The sequence below is a fragment of the Typopeltis vanoorti genome, chromosome 3 (genome assembly GCF_054136105.1).
Source record: "Typopeltis vanoorti isolate ZY-2024b chromosome 3, IOZ_Tvanoo_1.0, whole genome shotgun sequence".
NCBI lineage: Eukaryota > Metazoa > Arthropoda > Arachnida > Uropygi > Thelyphonidae > Typopeltis > Typopeltis vanoorti.
Window position 1 is genome coordinate 30,425,421 of NC_143551.1, and position 16,663 is coordinate 30,442,083.

Below are 16,663 nucleotides of genomic sequence, written 5' to 3' on the forward strand. Positions count from 1 at the left end.
AGACAGTTACAGGGTAGACTTTGGGGAGTTCTTTCACTTGGTGGAATGGCAGGAAGGAGCGATGACAAGGGGCCATCCCTAGAAGTTATGAAAGGAAGCTGTGAGCAAGAGGGTGAGGAGTGGTTTCTTTGCATGGAAGGTGGTTGAACCGTGGAATGCATTGCCTGAGAGAGTGGTTAGAGCAAGAACAGTCAATGAGTTCAAGGAGTGGTATGATAAACTTTTTGTTTCTTAAAAACGACCTCCCACGATTAGTCGTTAGACTCCATGGAGGCCTGGATAACAATCATAATAAGCTATACTTTGAAATAAACAAATGTGCAACAGCAGATTTTATTTTACTCACACCTAGCAGTAGAGATTTATATCAGTTGCAGAAGTTCACACTTCATCTATAAACCAGACCCATAAGGAAATTCCCATTAATGTAGTACTCTGCCTGCAATGACTTCACACTAGGCAATATTGAGCTGATATTCGTTGTCATTTGCCCTTGTAACTAGTTTCTTCAAACCTTCCTACAATGATTCTCTATTGGAAATGTCCTTATCATTCCTAACTTTAACATACAATTATCTAGATCATAGGTGGCCAGCAGCAGGCCTGCGCGCCGCAACGTGATTTTATGCGGCCCGCGGCAGGATAAAAACTATATTAAATTATATGTATTATCAATTTAGCCATTAGTTTCGTCCGCAGATTTTCTGATTGATATACTAGTTATATTCATTATTTCAGATGACGGAAACAATTTATATTCTCAACACGGAATCAAAATTGCTTTAGAAAGATTACTCAATTGATAAAATCTACTGTTTCTCTGTGCAAGTTGTAGTAGTGGGAGTGGTAGATTTCTGTGCGCGCCAGAGTAACGCATCATTGAAAGTCACTTGCGTCTGCTCTGGTTACAGTGACCAGTTTCAGAGACTCAGTTTCAAGTATTTTATATTGTTCTCCTAGTAGTAAAATGATTTAACAAATATAGTAATTCAATACATATAACTATTGCCTTGAAAAAATGCAGAGTTTATTTTTATTTAAGTTCTGTCTCTCGTAGACAGGCTTATATGTTGGTTATGCATTATTAAAACACTTAAGGAATTGAACAACGTAGTTAAGGATATAAATTAAATTAAACTTTAATAAATATTTTCTGATATTTCGGCAACGTCACGTTGCCATCTTCTAAAGGAACTTACAAAAAAAGTTACGTGCACGTAGGCACTACAACACAGAAACTGGGAATGAAGAGATGAAGCTATTTTTCTCCTAACAGTCCTGATGGTGCCCTCTAGCGGGCTAAGTAGGTGTTCTTGGCCGTTGGGCTGAAGGTCTGCTGATGTAGGCCTCCCAAATTTGGGGCAGTCGTATACAACCAAATTTGTTGAGGTTTGGAGAATTTCTTAGGGCTAAGGCTGATTCCATAAAGAGTCTTTCAAATTTATATTTGCTATGGTGTATCACTGTAGCTTTCTTCCACCGTATTCTGTGGCGTGTATCAAGAGCATGGTTCGCAAGTCCAGAATGACTGTGTTTGTGAAAACGGATGTAGTCCTTGTGTTCCGAAATTCTGATATTCGCTGTCCTGCCTGTTTGGCCAAAGTAAGACAGTTTACAACTGCAAGGGACCTGGTAAACACCAGGTAGGTCAAGGGGAAGTGGTTGGTCTTTAGTGGAGCGGATAAGGGACGCCAATTTTCTGTAAGGTTTGTAACAGGAGGTCAGGTCATGTTTTTTTAAGATTTTGGTAATCTTTTCCGAGGTGCCTCGGATGTAGGGAATGGTGATGGATTTAGAGTGATCCTTGTTGTGGAGGGGATCTGTGGTTTGTAGGTTCTAATATTTTTTGGATTTTTTTTTTGGGGGGGGGGGTAGCCATTGGCTGAGAAAGTGTTGAGGATGTGATTTAGTTCAGTGTTTAGGGCCAAGTCGTTTGAACAGATTAGTTTAGCCCTGTTGTATAGTGTTTTCACTACTCCATATTGTTGTGGGGGGGGGGGATTGTTGGTGAATGTATCTGCCTGTATGGGTGGGTTTTCTGTAAACTGAGAAAACCAAGGTTCCATTAGGCTGGCGGGTGACTAGTGTGTCTAGGAAAGAGAGGCTGTTGTTTTCCTCTTTTTCCATAGTGAATTTGATACTGGGGTGTTGGTTGTTTAAGTGTGTTAAGAAGGAGAGAAGTGTTTTAGACCCATGTGGCCAAATAGCGAACACATCATCAACTAGTCATATGGTTGGTTTTTGTGGGGCAGAGGCTAAGACTTTTTCTTCAAAGGTCTCCATAAAGAAATTGGCCAAGGGTTGGGAGAGTGGTGAACCCATGGCTATCCCCTCTATTTGTTTGTAGAATTTTCCCTGCCAAACGAAATAGCCCCGAGTTCATTGTGAACTGAAATAAGGCTGAGATATCGGGAGAAAATTTAGCTTGGATTAGCTCTAAAGTTTCCTTGAGTGGGACATTTGTAAATAAAGAGGAGACATCAAAGCTGACCATTATGTCAGTATGTTGGAGTGTAAGGTTTTCTATGCTGGCTTTGAAATGGGCTGAGTTTTTTATGTGTGATGGTGTGTTGCCAGTATAGTGTGTGAGCTCTTTGGCCAAATGTTTAGTTAATTTGTATGTGGGGGAATCAATGCCATCCACTATGGGACGTAATGGCACATTTTCTTTGTGTATTTTTGGGAGTCCGTAAATTCGGGGGGGGGGGGGGTTATAGAGTTAAACGGCTTTAATCTGTTGGTAACTTCTACAGGCCAAGAAGTGACTCTCTTAAGGAGCTCTTAAAGGCTCTCTCTTAAGGGCTTGCGGACCATGCTCTGGATACACGCCACAGAATACGGTGGAAGAAAGCTATAGTGATACACCGTAGCAAATACAAATTTGAAAGACTCTTTATGGAATCACCCTCAGCCCTAAGAAATTCTCCAAACCTCAATAAATTTGGTTGTATGCGACTGCCCCAAATTTGGGAGGCCTACATCAGCAGACCTTCAGCCCAACGGCCAAGAACACCTACTTAGCCTGCTAGAGGGCACCATCAGGACTGTTAGGAGAACAATAGCTTCATCTCTTCATTCCCAGTTTCTGTGTTGTAGTGCCTACGTGCACGTAACTTTTTTTGTAAGTTCCTTTAGAAGATGGCAACGTGACGTTGCTGAAATATCGGAAAATATTTATTAAAGTTTAATTATAAACCAAAGGTTCAATCTAAGTTAATAATCATACCACGTAATACCCCCCCCCCCCCCACCCCCCCCCCCCCCCACCCCCCCCCCCCCCCACCCCCCCCCCCCCCCACCCCCCCCCCCCCCCACCCCCCCCCCCCCCCACCCCCCCCCCCCCCCACCCCCCCCCCCCCCCACCCCCCCCCCCCCCCACCCCCCCCCCCCCCCACCCCCCCCCCCCCCCACCCCCCCCCCCCCCCACCCCCCCCCCCCCCCACCCCCCCCCCCCCCCACCCCCCCCCCCCCCCACCCCCCCCCCCCCCCACCCCCCCCCCCCCCCACCCCCCCCCCCCCCCACCCCCCCCCCCCCCCACCCCCCCCCCCCCCCACCCCCCCCCCCCCCCACCCCCCCCCCCCCCCACCCCCCCCCCCCCCCACCCCCCCCCCCCCCCACCCCCCCCCCCCCCCACCCCCCCCCCCCCCCACCCCCCCCCCCCCCCACCCCCCCCCCCCCCCACCCCCCCCCCCCCCCACCCCCCCCCCCCCCCACCCCCCCCCCCCCCCACCCCCAATGTATGTGCGAAGAAGTGGAAAAATTTGCTTTTGGCTCAGACCTTTTAAGTATGTCTGGGGAGGGAAAAGAGAAAATTATAGAACAAGACCAAATAGATTGCTTATCTAATTATAAGAATAGGCTAGGTGGTAATTTATTATATCTATACACAAATGCCAGGAGCATTAGAAACAAAGGGATTGAGTTTGTTGCTTTATTGAAGACAATGTGGCCTAAGATTGTTGGCATTAGTGAAACCTGACTATCAGAATCAGATATGGTAAGTAAGATCGAGTGTAATGGGTATACTATTTTTAGGAATGACAGAAGAGATAGGAGAGGAGGAGTGCTACTAATGATATCAAATGACTTAAGTCCAGTTAGAGTAGAAACACAAGAAAACAATGATGGTAACAATGTCCCATTTAGCGGTTTGTTTGAGTCTGTCTGGTGTGAAGTGGAGGTTAATAGATTGAAATATATGGTGGGGGTGTTGCTACAGACTTGGCAACTCGGTTGCAGGTGACGAAGAAATGCATCGCAAATTTAGCCTTATGTATACCAAGCGAATGATCATTGGGTGACTTTAATTTTCCAAACATTGATTGGATAGAAGAGAATTCTCATGTTAAGAAAGAAGAGGAATTTATTGAATTGTTGCAAGACAACTTTCTCAAGCAGCATGTGAAAGAATGAACTCGAGGTCAGAGAGTATTGGATTTGCTCATAGCATCAAAAGGGGTCTCTGTCAAGAATATGGCTATTTTACCACCAATTTGTGACAGTGATCATGCTGTACTTTCTTGGGAAGTATCTACTTGTATTGAAGCTCTGATTAAAACAGGTTACAATTTGCACTACAAAGCTGGAATTTATGATCAACTTAGGAGAATACTATCTTTGGCCCCATGGTATCAGTTACTGAATAGGAAAAATGTCAGCAATGCATGATAATCTTTGAAAAAGTGCTTGAATGAGGTGGTATCTCAATGTAGCATTAGGGTTTGAAGAATAAATAGGTTGGGAGTGAAATGAATGTGCAACCTTATTAAGCAAGAGATCCACAAGTAGAAGATGATGTGGAAAGAATATCGTGTTGCAAGCAAAGCTAAAACGGAGTATGAAAAGAAATTGGCCATGCAAGCTATAGGCAATCCAAAAGAATTTTATCGTTATGCCACAAGCAAAAGAAAGAATGAATGTGGAAGAATAACTTTATTGGATGCAGATGGTACTCGAGTGTTGGAAGTTAAGGAGATTGCTCAGTTAATGAGTGCTCACTTTGCTAAGATATATCAACCAGGTGTATGTAACATGGTGCACAGTGCTACTGCTACGTTGGATGAAGAGTTAGAGGTTCATGAAATGAGGTTGAAGAGCTGTTGCATAACCTGGATAAGAATTTGTTAATAGGGACAGATGGAATATCAACCCGTTTACTAAAGGAATGTTTAGCTGAATGGGCTAGGCCTTTCACACATTTGTATAAATTGAGTCTCAGCTCAGGAACGATACCCCAGGAATGGATGATAGTTCCATTGTACAAGGGTGGTGCAAAAATTGATGTTTCTAACTACTGACCTATCAGTATCTCTGGTGTGGTAGTAAAGATTTTAGAGAAGTTGGTAAGAACTCACATACAGAAATGGATAGATAAATATGCTATACTCTGCAAGGAACAGCATGGGTTTGCTAAAGGAAAGTCATGTTTTAGCAATTTGCTCATATTTTATAACAATGTTATGACCGACTTGGATAAAGGGAATGGATACACTATGACGTTGGTGGTGAACCTGTGGCACGCGTGCCAGAGATAGCACGTCAGTGATGTACGTATGATATCCTTTTATACACTTATAAATTTGATTGGTGCAGTATTAACAAAAGATCACGCGACCTAAAGACAAATGGAACCAAAAATTTTTGAGTTGAAATGCTAATTCTCTTCAACCGAATTCCATAACATCTGCAACTGTCATAACAACGTTCACTATATATTTCTTAGTTTTAACACATTCACGACGGGGTGTTGTTTATCGTTCTGATAGAACTTCTCATTACCAGCAGGCTCAACTCACACAAAGTTTCAACCGTTGGTTGATTTTTATTGCTGCTGCTTTGCTTTTGAGCTGGAAGGGGAACTCACACAAGAATTATATGTTTCAGTTCATGGTAGAATTTTATTTGAAGTTAGCCTTTGTGATCTGTCATAATGACATTGAGAATTTCAAATTCAATCAAACAAATACTTATTTCATGTAATTGAAAAATTAGACAATAGTTTTAGTTATGTATTCTGTTTCCGGTGCAACATATGGTTTTGCTTGCCTATAGAGGGTAGTTTCTGTGAGAGGGGTACATGTGATTCATTAATTAGCACTGTTTTTATTCCAGCTGTCTCTAATTGCACTATTTGTTGAGAAATATATTACACAGACTGCAAAAGCCCCTGTACCTTATTCAGGGATACAATAAAACTTTTTTTTTGCATCTACAGTATATGACTGTTGGGGAGGGCGTGTTGTTTTTCGTGTGGGGGTATATATGCAAAACCTTTTAACGTCTTTTTTCGTAAAGTGAAATCAGGGGTGCCAGTTATACCCGAGGGCAAGTTATATTCGACGGTAAGCGTTCCCCGACAAGTCGACATCCTTCTGCTGCTTCCCCTGCTCCCCTGACTTCTACGGTGAGTTACAATGCATAAATATTTTTCTCACTACCATTTTTTTTTTCAAGCCAACATCATTAAAATCAATTTAAGAATACAATAATCAATAATTTTATACTGAATAATATAAATGTTTGGTGATCAGAATGGGATATGTCAATGAAACTTACCACAAGTTGATTTAATGATGTTGGAATGAGGAAACTACAATATTGTAGCATTAGATTGATAACTAATTTAAATGCATACTTTTATATTTGTCAACATGCCACACCATATACATAAGTGTATTAATACTCTTTATGAGTATGCCATAATTAATTTTCTACTCTACATATGCTTGTGAGTCATTATTTTCCGAAATGAATTTTATAAAAGACAGTTTAAGAAATAGAATGACTGATGAATCTAGTTCCGCGTGTGTATTACTAAAATTGACAAAATATGAATCTGATATAAAGCATTTGGCATCTAATGTACAACAGCAAAAATTTCATTAATAAATTGATATATTGATAAATTAATGAATTGATAATAGGTTGATATTGATTTGTATACGACAAGGTGTATGTCAAATTATGAGTTCACTTTTATGAAATTCTATGTTAATTTTTAAACTCGCCTCAATAAAATTCTGCAATTTATTTTGTATTAATTAATGTTAATTAATTAATTAGTTGCTGAAGGCCGGCACGTCAGCAACTTGATTTATAAATTTTTGGCACACGGACATAAAAAGGTTCACCACCACTGCACTATGATAATGTTTGATTTTTCTAAGGCATTTGATAAGATATCACACGAAAGGCTGTTGCATAAACTGTTGCATAAACTGGAAAATATGGGATTGGAATATAATCTCTTGACTGTGATCAGGGGATGGTTGGTATTCAGTGGGTGTAAATCAGCCAGATATAAGGTAACCAGTGGTGTACCTCAGGGTTCAGTCCTTGGGCCATTATTGTTCAATCTATACATTAACGACATCAGGCAGGGTCTATCATCAGATGTGCAATTGTTTGCCGATGATGCAAAGATAGGCAGGGCAATCAGGGATGCTACTGATATTCAGCAATTACAAAATGATTTGAATAGACTGGAAATTTGGGTGAACAAAAATGACTGTCAGTTTAATGTTAGTAAGTGTAAAGTTATGTGCTTTGGCGTTCCATTAGAATTCCAGTGGCATATTATATTAGCGGGTTTTACTACAAGAAACTGAAGAGGCAAGGGATCTTGGTGTATTAGGATAAGAATTTAAAGTTCAAAGGTCACATAGCAAAAGTTGCAAATAGAACTCAGAGGATAATTGCAATGTTGAAGTGAAAGTTGACATGTAAGGATAAGGAAGTCATTTTGCCTCTTTATATGGCTTTGATAAGACCCCACCTGGATTATTGTGCTCAGATTTGGTCTCCCGGGTTCCAAGGGGATAAAGAAGCTGTGGAAAGGGTGCAAAGAAGAGTTACAAAGATTATATCCAGATTATGAGGACAGATTGCGAGTATGTGGATTACAGACTCTTTAACAGGAGAAAGAGGGGTGATATGATAGAGGTCTATAAACTTTTGAATGGGTGTTATAGCATTTCAAATGATGAAATTTTTCGTTATATGGAAGGCGGGGAGAGAACACGTGGGGCATCCATGGAATTTAAGGTTGTTCTCAGTCAAGAAAGGGATAAGAGCTAGGTTTTTCTCCCAGAGAGCAGTGAGTGGAATAATTTGCCGTTAGGGGTAGTGAGTGCATCTAGTGTGAATGAATTTAAGATAAGGTATGATAGCTGGTTTGGGTGATTTATAGCCTTCCTCAATGAGTCTCCTTGACTCCCTAGAGGTCTCAGATAATAATAATAATAATAATTTGTTAATGATGCACTTTCCAGACCAATCCCATTATTATTAATGTAAAAGCTAAACAACAACCACAACCCAAGCACAGAACCCTGTGGTGCCCACTGATCATCACCCTCCTCTTAAAATTGTCACCTTCATATTACTCACTATAATGCCTGACAGTCAGCTACTTTCCTATTCATGTTATAAGACTAGTCTTACTACCATCTGTTCCATACTGTCATTCTTTCTCTCTCATAACAATTTTGATCTCACTTTTGCACGTGTCCAAGTTTTCATGTGGCCACTCTGTCATATTCAGTTTCTTTGACTATTTATTTTCACTTGCTTACTGAACGATATTTTCTCCAGTCATCTAATACAAAATGTTAAAGTTGGGAAGGATGGGTGATAAGACATTTCCAATAGAGAATCCTTGTAGGAAGGTTTCAAAAAACTAGTTATAAGAGCAAATGACAATGAATTTATTTAAATCATTTCCCCAGTTATCTAACACAAAATCCATTTAATGCATAATTCATTCTTGAGAAATCATGGGAATATAACAAAGATCTCTATTTAAGTTTTGTAGATCTGGAAAAGGCGTATGACAAGGTGCCAAGAGAGAAGTAAATTAAAATGCTACAGTTATATGGTGTCAATGAGGCATTATATCAAGCAATACTTACTCTTTATTTGAGTTGTAAGTCAGCAGTTAGAATTGAAGGAAGTACAGGGAGATGGTTTAATGTTAAATCTGGTGTCAGACATGGATGTACATTATTCCAGCTGTTATTCATTATCTATATATGGATCACCTTATGAAGGAAGATGGTATTCAACCTGATACGAAAATTGGAGATGTTAATCTCAGCTCTTTGCTTTATGCAGATGATGTTATACTTCTAAATAAATCCACTACAAGTCTGCATGATTCCCTGACTAAATTGAATAACTGTTGTAATAGCTATGTTATGAAGGTTAACATTAAAAAGCAATGAAACTAGGCAGAAACATTGAAAATATCAACTGCATTGTGAGTGGAGAACCTATAGAACAAGTAAAACATTTCAGCTACTTAGGCACAATTTTTAATGAAGATAGTAAATTAAATATGGAAATACACATGTATCCTTCTGATGATGACCTCAATGCAGGGGTCAAAACGTCAAGTTATTATATTATTATTAATCAGTAAAATAATCTTTTCAACATGTGTGTTTTGTGTCCCTAAATCTTAAAATATAAATATAAATAAAAAAAATATAAATATGGAAATAGACTACAGGATCAACAAAGCTGGTATGGAAGGAAGTCAACTTAATAAATTTATATGGAATAAGAGAGAAATTAGTCAAAACACTAAATTAGCTGTATACAGGACAGTGTTCAAATCAATTTTAACTTATGGATCTGAGAGCTGGGTTAGAAATAAAACACTTGACCAAAGACTAGAGACCAGAGATATGAGAGTCCTGAGAAAGATTAGGGGGTGTGAACAGATGGCATCAATGGCAATATCAAGTCTATTGAAAATGAGGATATTAGGAAAGAACTTGACATTGTTAGCATCCAGGAATGCATTAGCAGAGCTAATCTCAGGTGATATGGTCACTTAAACAGAATGGGAGAGGAAAGATTAGCAAAACAAGTGTTCTCTACCAGGTTGGCAGGAAAAAGACCCTGAGGAAGACTGAGATATAGGTGGATTGATAAAGTAAAATGTGCGTTAGAAGATAGAAATATAATATCTGATAATGTTGGTGTCTTGACAGGTAACAGATTGATTTGGAGAAAAATTGTAGATAGGAAGTTAGTAATGATGTAAGTTTTATGTAGTGCTATCATCTCCTGTACCACCCCCTTGAGAGTACATGTCTGGAATTTGATGATGACGATGATGATTCATTCTATAAGTCCAAATCCTTTATCATCAAAACCACTTTATATATCAACAAGCTGCATACTATTTCTCCTGATTAATAATAATAATTTTTATTATCCTAAGATCCCATGGAGTCTAAGACTCATCTAGGAAGTCCCTATGTCATACACAGATCTCATCTTACTGTGCCTTAAACACATTCAAATTTTCTGCAGACAGCACACTCTCAGGCAATGCATTCCAATCAGTCACAACTCTCATTGCAAAAAACCTGCTTTTCACTTCCTTGCTCACACTCTCCTTATGCAGCTTCCAGGGATAACCTCTTGCTCTTCCCCGATTTCCCACCATTTTATTAAAAACCTCTTCAGTTTTAATCCTATAGCAACCCCTTACCAACTTGTATGTCTCTATCATATCACCCTTCTTTCTCCTATCCACTGAACTCTCTAATTGCTTCTTCTCAACCTTTCTTCATATTCAATATTCCAGGGATCAGAAACTACCTTAGCCATTCACCTCTGGACCCTTTCCAACATCTTTTTGTCCTTTTGAAAACCAGGTAACCAAATCTGTGCACAGTATTCTATATGTGGCTTAATCAAGACCTTAAAGAGTGGAACAAGAATCTCCTTACTTCTATAAGTCAGTGTCCTCTGCATCATTCCCAGAATTCTTTGTGTTGTCCTCACAATTTTGGCACTGTGTGCTCTATATTTTATATCCTTATTCACCATCACCCCAAAATCTCTTATTTCTTCCACCTCCAACAATATATCCCCATCAAGTATAAATTCTCCATCCCATCTTGGTTTCCTAAATTTTGAAACCTTACATTGAAATTGTCCCCGCTCCTTTGCCCATTCATTCAATCTATTCAAGTCTTCTTGTAAAGCCAGAACATCTGCTCTACTCCTCATAGTTTTTCCAAACTTTGCATCATCTGCAAACAAGTGAATATCCCCATCTGAATCTTCCCCATTATCATTAACATACAGGTTCAACAATAATGGCTCTAAAACAGATCCCTGAGGCACACCACTAGTGACTTTCCTCTTCCAGAATATCCCCTCCATATACACAACTTGCTGATACCTATCAGATAGTCATTCTCCAATCTAGTGCACTAGTCTAATATCCAACCCTATCTGCTCTAGTTTGACTTAACTTATCATGCAGTAATGTATCAAAAGCCTTTGCAAAATCTAAGTATGCTACTGTGTATCCATCTCCTTTGTATCCATCACCTTGTTGTAATAAGTAAGTAGATTACTAAAACATGACCTCTCTTTAGCAAATCCCTGTCCTCCATCAAAGATAATATGACTGTTGTCAACCCAATTCTGGATCCTGGTTCTCACCAGCTCTTCAACAGTTTAACTGCAACAACATACACACAGATAGGTCTATAAATTGATGCTCGAGTTCTGTCATGAAGCAGAAAATCTTGCCTTCTTTCCAATCCTTTGGAACTTGACCCGATATAAGACTCATATTAAGCAAATATGTCAAGCAGATGTCAACTCCCTGTCTCATTCTTTCAAAATACATGATGATATATCATCATGTCCCACACACAGCCTTATTAACATCAAGTTCGCTTACTTACAGTCAGTCTCTCCTCCTCATCACCCACTGCTGTCAAACTCTCCATGATGTCACATTCACAAGATTGAAAGGCTTTTATGAACTGCTCATTAAATATCTCAATTATATCCTCCACAGTAGTTGTTGTTATACTGTTTTCTCGAATCAATGTCATCCTTCCATAATCATTCATTTTTTTTGCTGGCTACATATTGAAATAACTCCCTAGGATTTTTTTTGGCTTCATTAGCTAACTACCACTCATAATGCGCTTTTGCTACCCTTACCTACTTAGTCAGTCTCCTTGTCCATTCTTTGTAATCCTTATGGAATTGATGATTGCCACTCATCTTATGTTGCCTCATAATGACTTTTTTCTTGTATTGCATGCTTAATCTCTTCATTCATCCTTTATACACCTTCCTTATTTAACCTTCTGACCCTTGGAATACATTCAGACATTCTTCTAGATAGCTCTTGAATATCACCAGAGCAGCATTGATCTCCTTTCCACCCAACTCTTCATTCTATGCTATATTTGCATGATGTCTCCTGAGCTTTTCATAATCACTGGCTTTGTAGTTCCACATATATTCTTTCCTCACAGATGTTCCTCACACTGCTGGCAGCCACCTAGGTAATCACTTCATGGTCACTCTCACCAACTGTAACACCTCATTTATCATAACATCCTCTGATGAGATGATCAAATCCAAGATCTCGATCTTTGTGTGTCCTCTGATACATACTACTTGAGGTAGTTATCCCTCAAACTCATTTCTAGTTTCAAACTGATTGCTATCTCATCATCCCATTCTATATTGCCATAATTAAAATCACTCTTTTCTTATTTGCTTGGCTAATTTGATTATACATTACATGGTCACTACCATCCAAATTACCAGGTCTGTAGCAATATCTGATTAAGTATTTCATCCTATTCAGCTCTATCTCATGTCATACTGCCTCAAATAATCTTCACATTGAATCATTAGCAGTCATTGTTCTCTCTCACAACCCCTTTCACATCATGTGAACAAAAAACGTTTTCACTCCTGAAAAACATATTTTTGTTATTTGCTCATCAAGTGCATATCCCTAATTATTGAACTACTATACATCACTATATCCTTTTTGACATCCTTTTCTTTCTTTCACACTTATCTCCCTCCCCCTCCCCATATTTCATCTCTGTTTTTCCTTAACTATCTTGATGCTTATCAACTGGTTTTCCATTCCCTCCAAATCCTGTTTCGCATTATGGAGTACTCACAACAGTTGTGAAATTTCTGTTATTATACTCTTTTACTACTTTCATATTACCTATTTCCCACTCGCCTCTTTCACCTGTTACTACTATGTAACTACCGCTTTCATTCATTCACAATTTTTTTTTCTCCCTTTCTCTTTACCTGTTTTGTTTTCTTTTGATTCTTCATTAAAGATCTCACTCACATTCCTCTACTTGCCTAATCAGTATACCCTTCTGACAGATTCTTTTACCATTCTCTTTTTTCTTTTGCACTCTTCGTGCTCAACACACTCCATGTTATACAAAATGAATTAAACTTAGTTTAACTTTGTTAAATGAAGTTTAACACTCTGCCTCCGTTATTGTGCTACTACATATGTCCAATTTCTGCAATTAAATTTAATAATATGTAAAAGTATACTCTCAGCTACTTTCAGATTTTATTGAAACATTCAGACTAAATATAAACAACTAGATTTTATCTAGATATAAATAACTAGATAAAAAAAAAAACTTCTTGACAACATTTAAGCATATTCTACCAAGATTGTCCCGAAATTAGCTCTGCCATACCATCTTTCAGATTTTATTGAAACATTCAGACTAAATATAAACAACTAGATTTTATCTAGATATAAATAATTAGATAAAAAAAAAAAAAAACTTCTTGACAACATTTAAGCATATTCTACCAAGATTGTCCTGAAACCCATATTTCCAAATTTTGTAGTAGTAATGCATTTAATGGTATTTTTGTAAAAATTTAGTATTATAATTTCTACATACAGTATCTATCAATTATCTATTCTAGAGGAAATCGGTTTGTTGGTTAGATAATTGAAAGGTTGGTTAAACGAAGATACGTTTCATTGTGTTGTACCTGCAGTCAGTTAACACATAAACCTATTTCAAATAACCAAACCTGCAATTAAATGACGGTTTGGTTATTTGAAAGTCAGATAATTGAGAGATCATATAGCTTATTTGGACTGATTAATTGATCAAATATTTGTGGAATCATGTAGCCATACCATATTCATTATAAAAACTATAGAGCTCTCCTTTACATATCTTTACATTTACTTAAGATTGGGAGGCATGAACAGATGGCATCAATGGCAATATCATATTAAAAATGAGAATATTAGGAAAGAACTTGACATTGTCAGCATCCAGGAATGCATTAGCAGAGCTAATTTCAGATGGTATGGTCATTTAAACAGAATGGGAGAGAAAAGATTAGCAAAACAAGTGTTCTCTGCCAGGCTGGCACGAAAAAGATAGAGGAAGACCAAGATATAGGTGGATTGATACGATAAAAAGTGCCTTAGAAGATAGAAATATAAGATCTTATAATGTTGGAGTCTTTGCAGGTAACAGACTGATCTGGAGGAAAATTGTAGATAGGAAGTTAGTAATGATGTAAATTTTTCATGTAGTACTATCATATCCTGTTCCCCTCTCGCTTAAGGGTACATGGTAGGAATTTGATGATGATGAAATATTTAATGGTGCCAAAAATGTTTTGGCATTATTGAATTCCATAGAATGGAACATCATCTTCATCCTCAAAAAAATCCATGTATGCTGAAACTTCATACTTCTAATATAAGATATTATTTCATGACTGTTATTTTTGGTAATTTATAGTTATTAATCTGTTTTAATACATAACCCACTTTGATATGTAAAGGAGAATTTCATTCTAGTTACATAAACTTTGCTATATACATTTTAATAAAAATTATAATTATGAAATTTATAAAAAGATTAAGTGTTTAAGCATATAGTATAGAATTGAAGTTAAGATGTGCTGCTTTTATTTAATTTTTATAAACTGATTAACTTTTTTTTTTAATAGATGATCCTGCCAGTTATGAATGAATTTGCTGAAATTGAGTCTTGTGTTGAGGTATGAATTTCTGTTCTATTTGTGTAATCTATTTTATTCATATGTTTTTCAGTTTGATGTAAAAAATAATGTGAAGTATTTTTATGATACTTTTTAGAGTCAGCTTTTGTTTTTTAATGTTTAGTGTTCAGCTAAAACTTTAAAGAACATCTCAGAGCTGTTTTACTATGCACAAAAAGCTGTCCTTCATCCAACTGCCCCGTTATATATAACAGAAGAAAGAGATGTGAGTAAACATAAAAGAAAATTTATCTAAGTAAATGGTTAATATATACTATATTTGATTGATGCAGTATGACTTTATTCTTAAATAACTGATGCACTCCATTATAAAATGACAAGAGAGAGAAAGGGTGGACTGCACTGAATTTTTTGAAACTGAAAATATATTTCAAATTGTGTTAAATGCATATTACATCTTATCCATTTTTTCTTCAAAGTAATTTTGATAATATTGATAGTTAAAATATCTTTAGTATTTTTGAATGCTTTTAAAGTGATATATAAAATTACAGTAGAAAACATTTAGCATGAAACATAAAAAATCATCATCAAATTCCTGATATTTGCCTTCAAAGGGGTGTACAGGATATGATAGTACTACGTGAAAAATTTACATCATTACTAACTTCCTACCTACAATTTTCTGCCAAATCAATCTGTTACCTGTCAAAGCTACAACATTGTCAGATCTTATATTTATATATCTATCTTCTAAGACACTTTTTACCATATCAATCCACCTATATCTTGGTCTTCCTCTGGGTCTTTTTCCTGCCGAGAACACTCATTTGGCTAATCTTTCCTTGCTCATTCTGTTTAAGTGATCATTCCACCTGAGATTAGCTCTGCTAATGCATTCCTGGATGCTGACAATGTCAAGTTCTTTCCTAATATCCTCATTTTTAATATGATATTGCCATTGATGCCATCTGTTCACGCCCCTAATCTTTTTCAGGACTCTCATATCTGCGGTCTCTAGTCTTTGGTCAAGTGTTTTACTTCTGACCCAGCTCTCAGATCCATAAGTTAAAATTAGTTTGAATACTGTCTTGTATACATTTAATTTAGTGTTTTAACTAATTTCTCTCTTATTCCATATAAATTTATTCAGTTGACTTCCTACCATACCAGCTTTGTTGATTCCGTTGTCTATTTTTATACTTAATTTACCATCTTCACTAAAAATCATGCCTAAGTAGCTGAAATGTTTTACTTGTTCTATAGGTTCTCCATTCACAATGCAGCTGATCTTTTCAGTGCTTCTGCCTATTTTAATTATCTTTGTCTTGTTATTGCTGACCTTCATACCATATCTATCACAACAGTTATTCAATTTAGTCAGGGAATCTTGCAGACTTGTAGCGGATTTATTTAGAAGTATAACATCATCTGCATAAAGCAAGGAGCTGACATTAACATCTCCAATTTTGATATCAGGTTTAATACCACTTTCCTTCATAATGTAATCCATATAGATAATGAATAAACAGAGGGGATAATGTACATCCTTGTCTGACACCAGATTTAACATTAAACCATCTCCCTGTACTTCCTTCAATTCTAACTGCTGGCTTACAACTCAAATAAAGACTAAGTATTGCTTGATATAATGATCCACTGACACCATACAACTGGCGTTTTGAATAGCTTCTCTCTTGGCACCCTGTCATATGCTTTTTCCAGATCTACAAAACTTAAATACAGATCTCTGTTATATTCCCATGACCTTTCAGCTATTTGTCGTAAAGTGAATATCTGATCCTGACAGCCTCTGTTTGGCCTGAATCCAGCTTGTTCCTCACC

At 37.6% G+C, this 16,663-nt stretch overlaps 1 protein-coding gene across 5 annotated transcripts in view; it reads left to right on the forward strand.

The window, feature by feature from the left end:
* Window positions 1–16,663, forward strand: part of Miro (mitochondrial Rho GTPase) — a 439,377-nt gene that overhangs the window by 150,404 nt on the left and 272,310 nt on the right. For all 5 annotated transcript variants that reach the window (XR_016550640.1, XM_090415513.1, XM_090415514.1 and 2 more), the window contains exons 7-8: window positions 14,807–14,857; window positions 14,982–15,083. Coding sequence is in view for 4 of the 5 variants with exons in the window: in XM_090415513.1 (XP_090271639.1) it covers window positions 14,807–14,857; window positions 14,982–15,083 (153 nt within the window). In the remaining variant the exon portion in view is untranslated. The remainder of the gene's footprint in view (window positions 1–14,806; window positions 14,858–14,981; window positions 15,084–16,663) is intronic.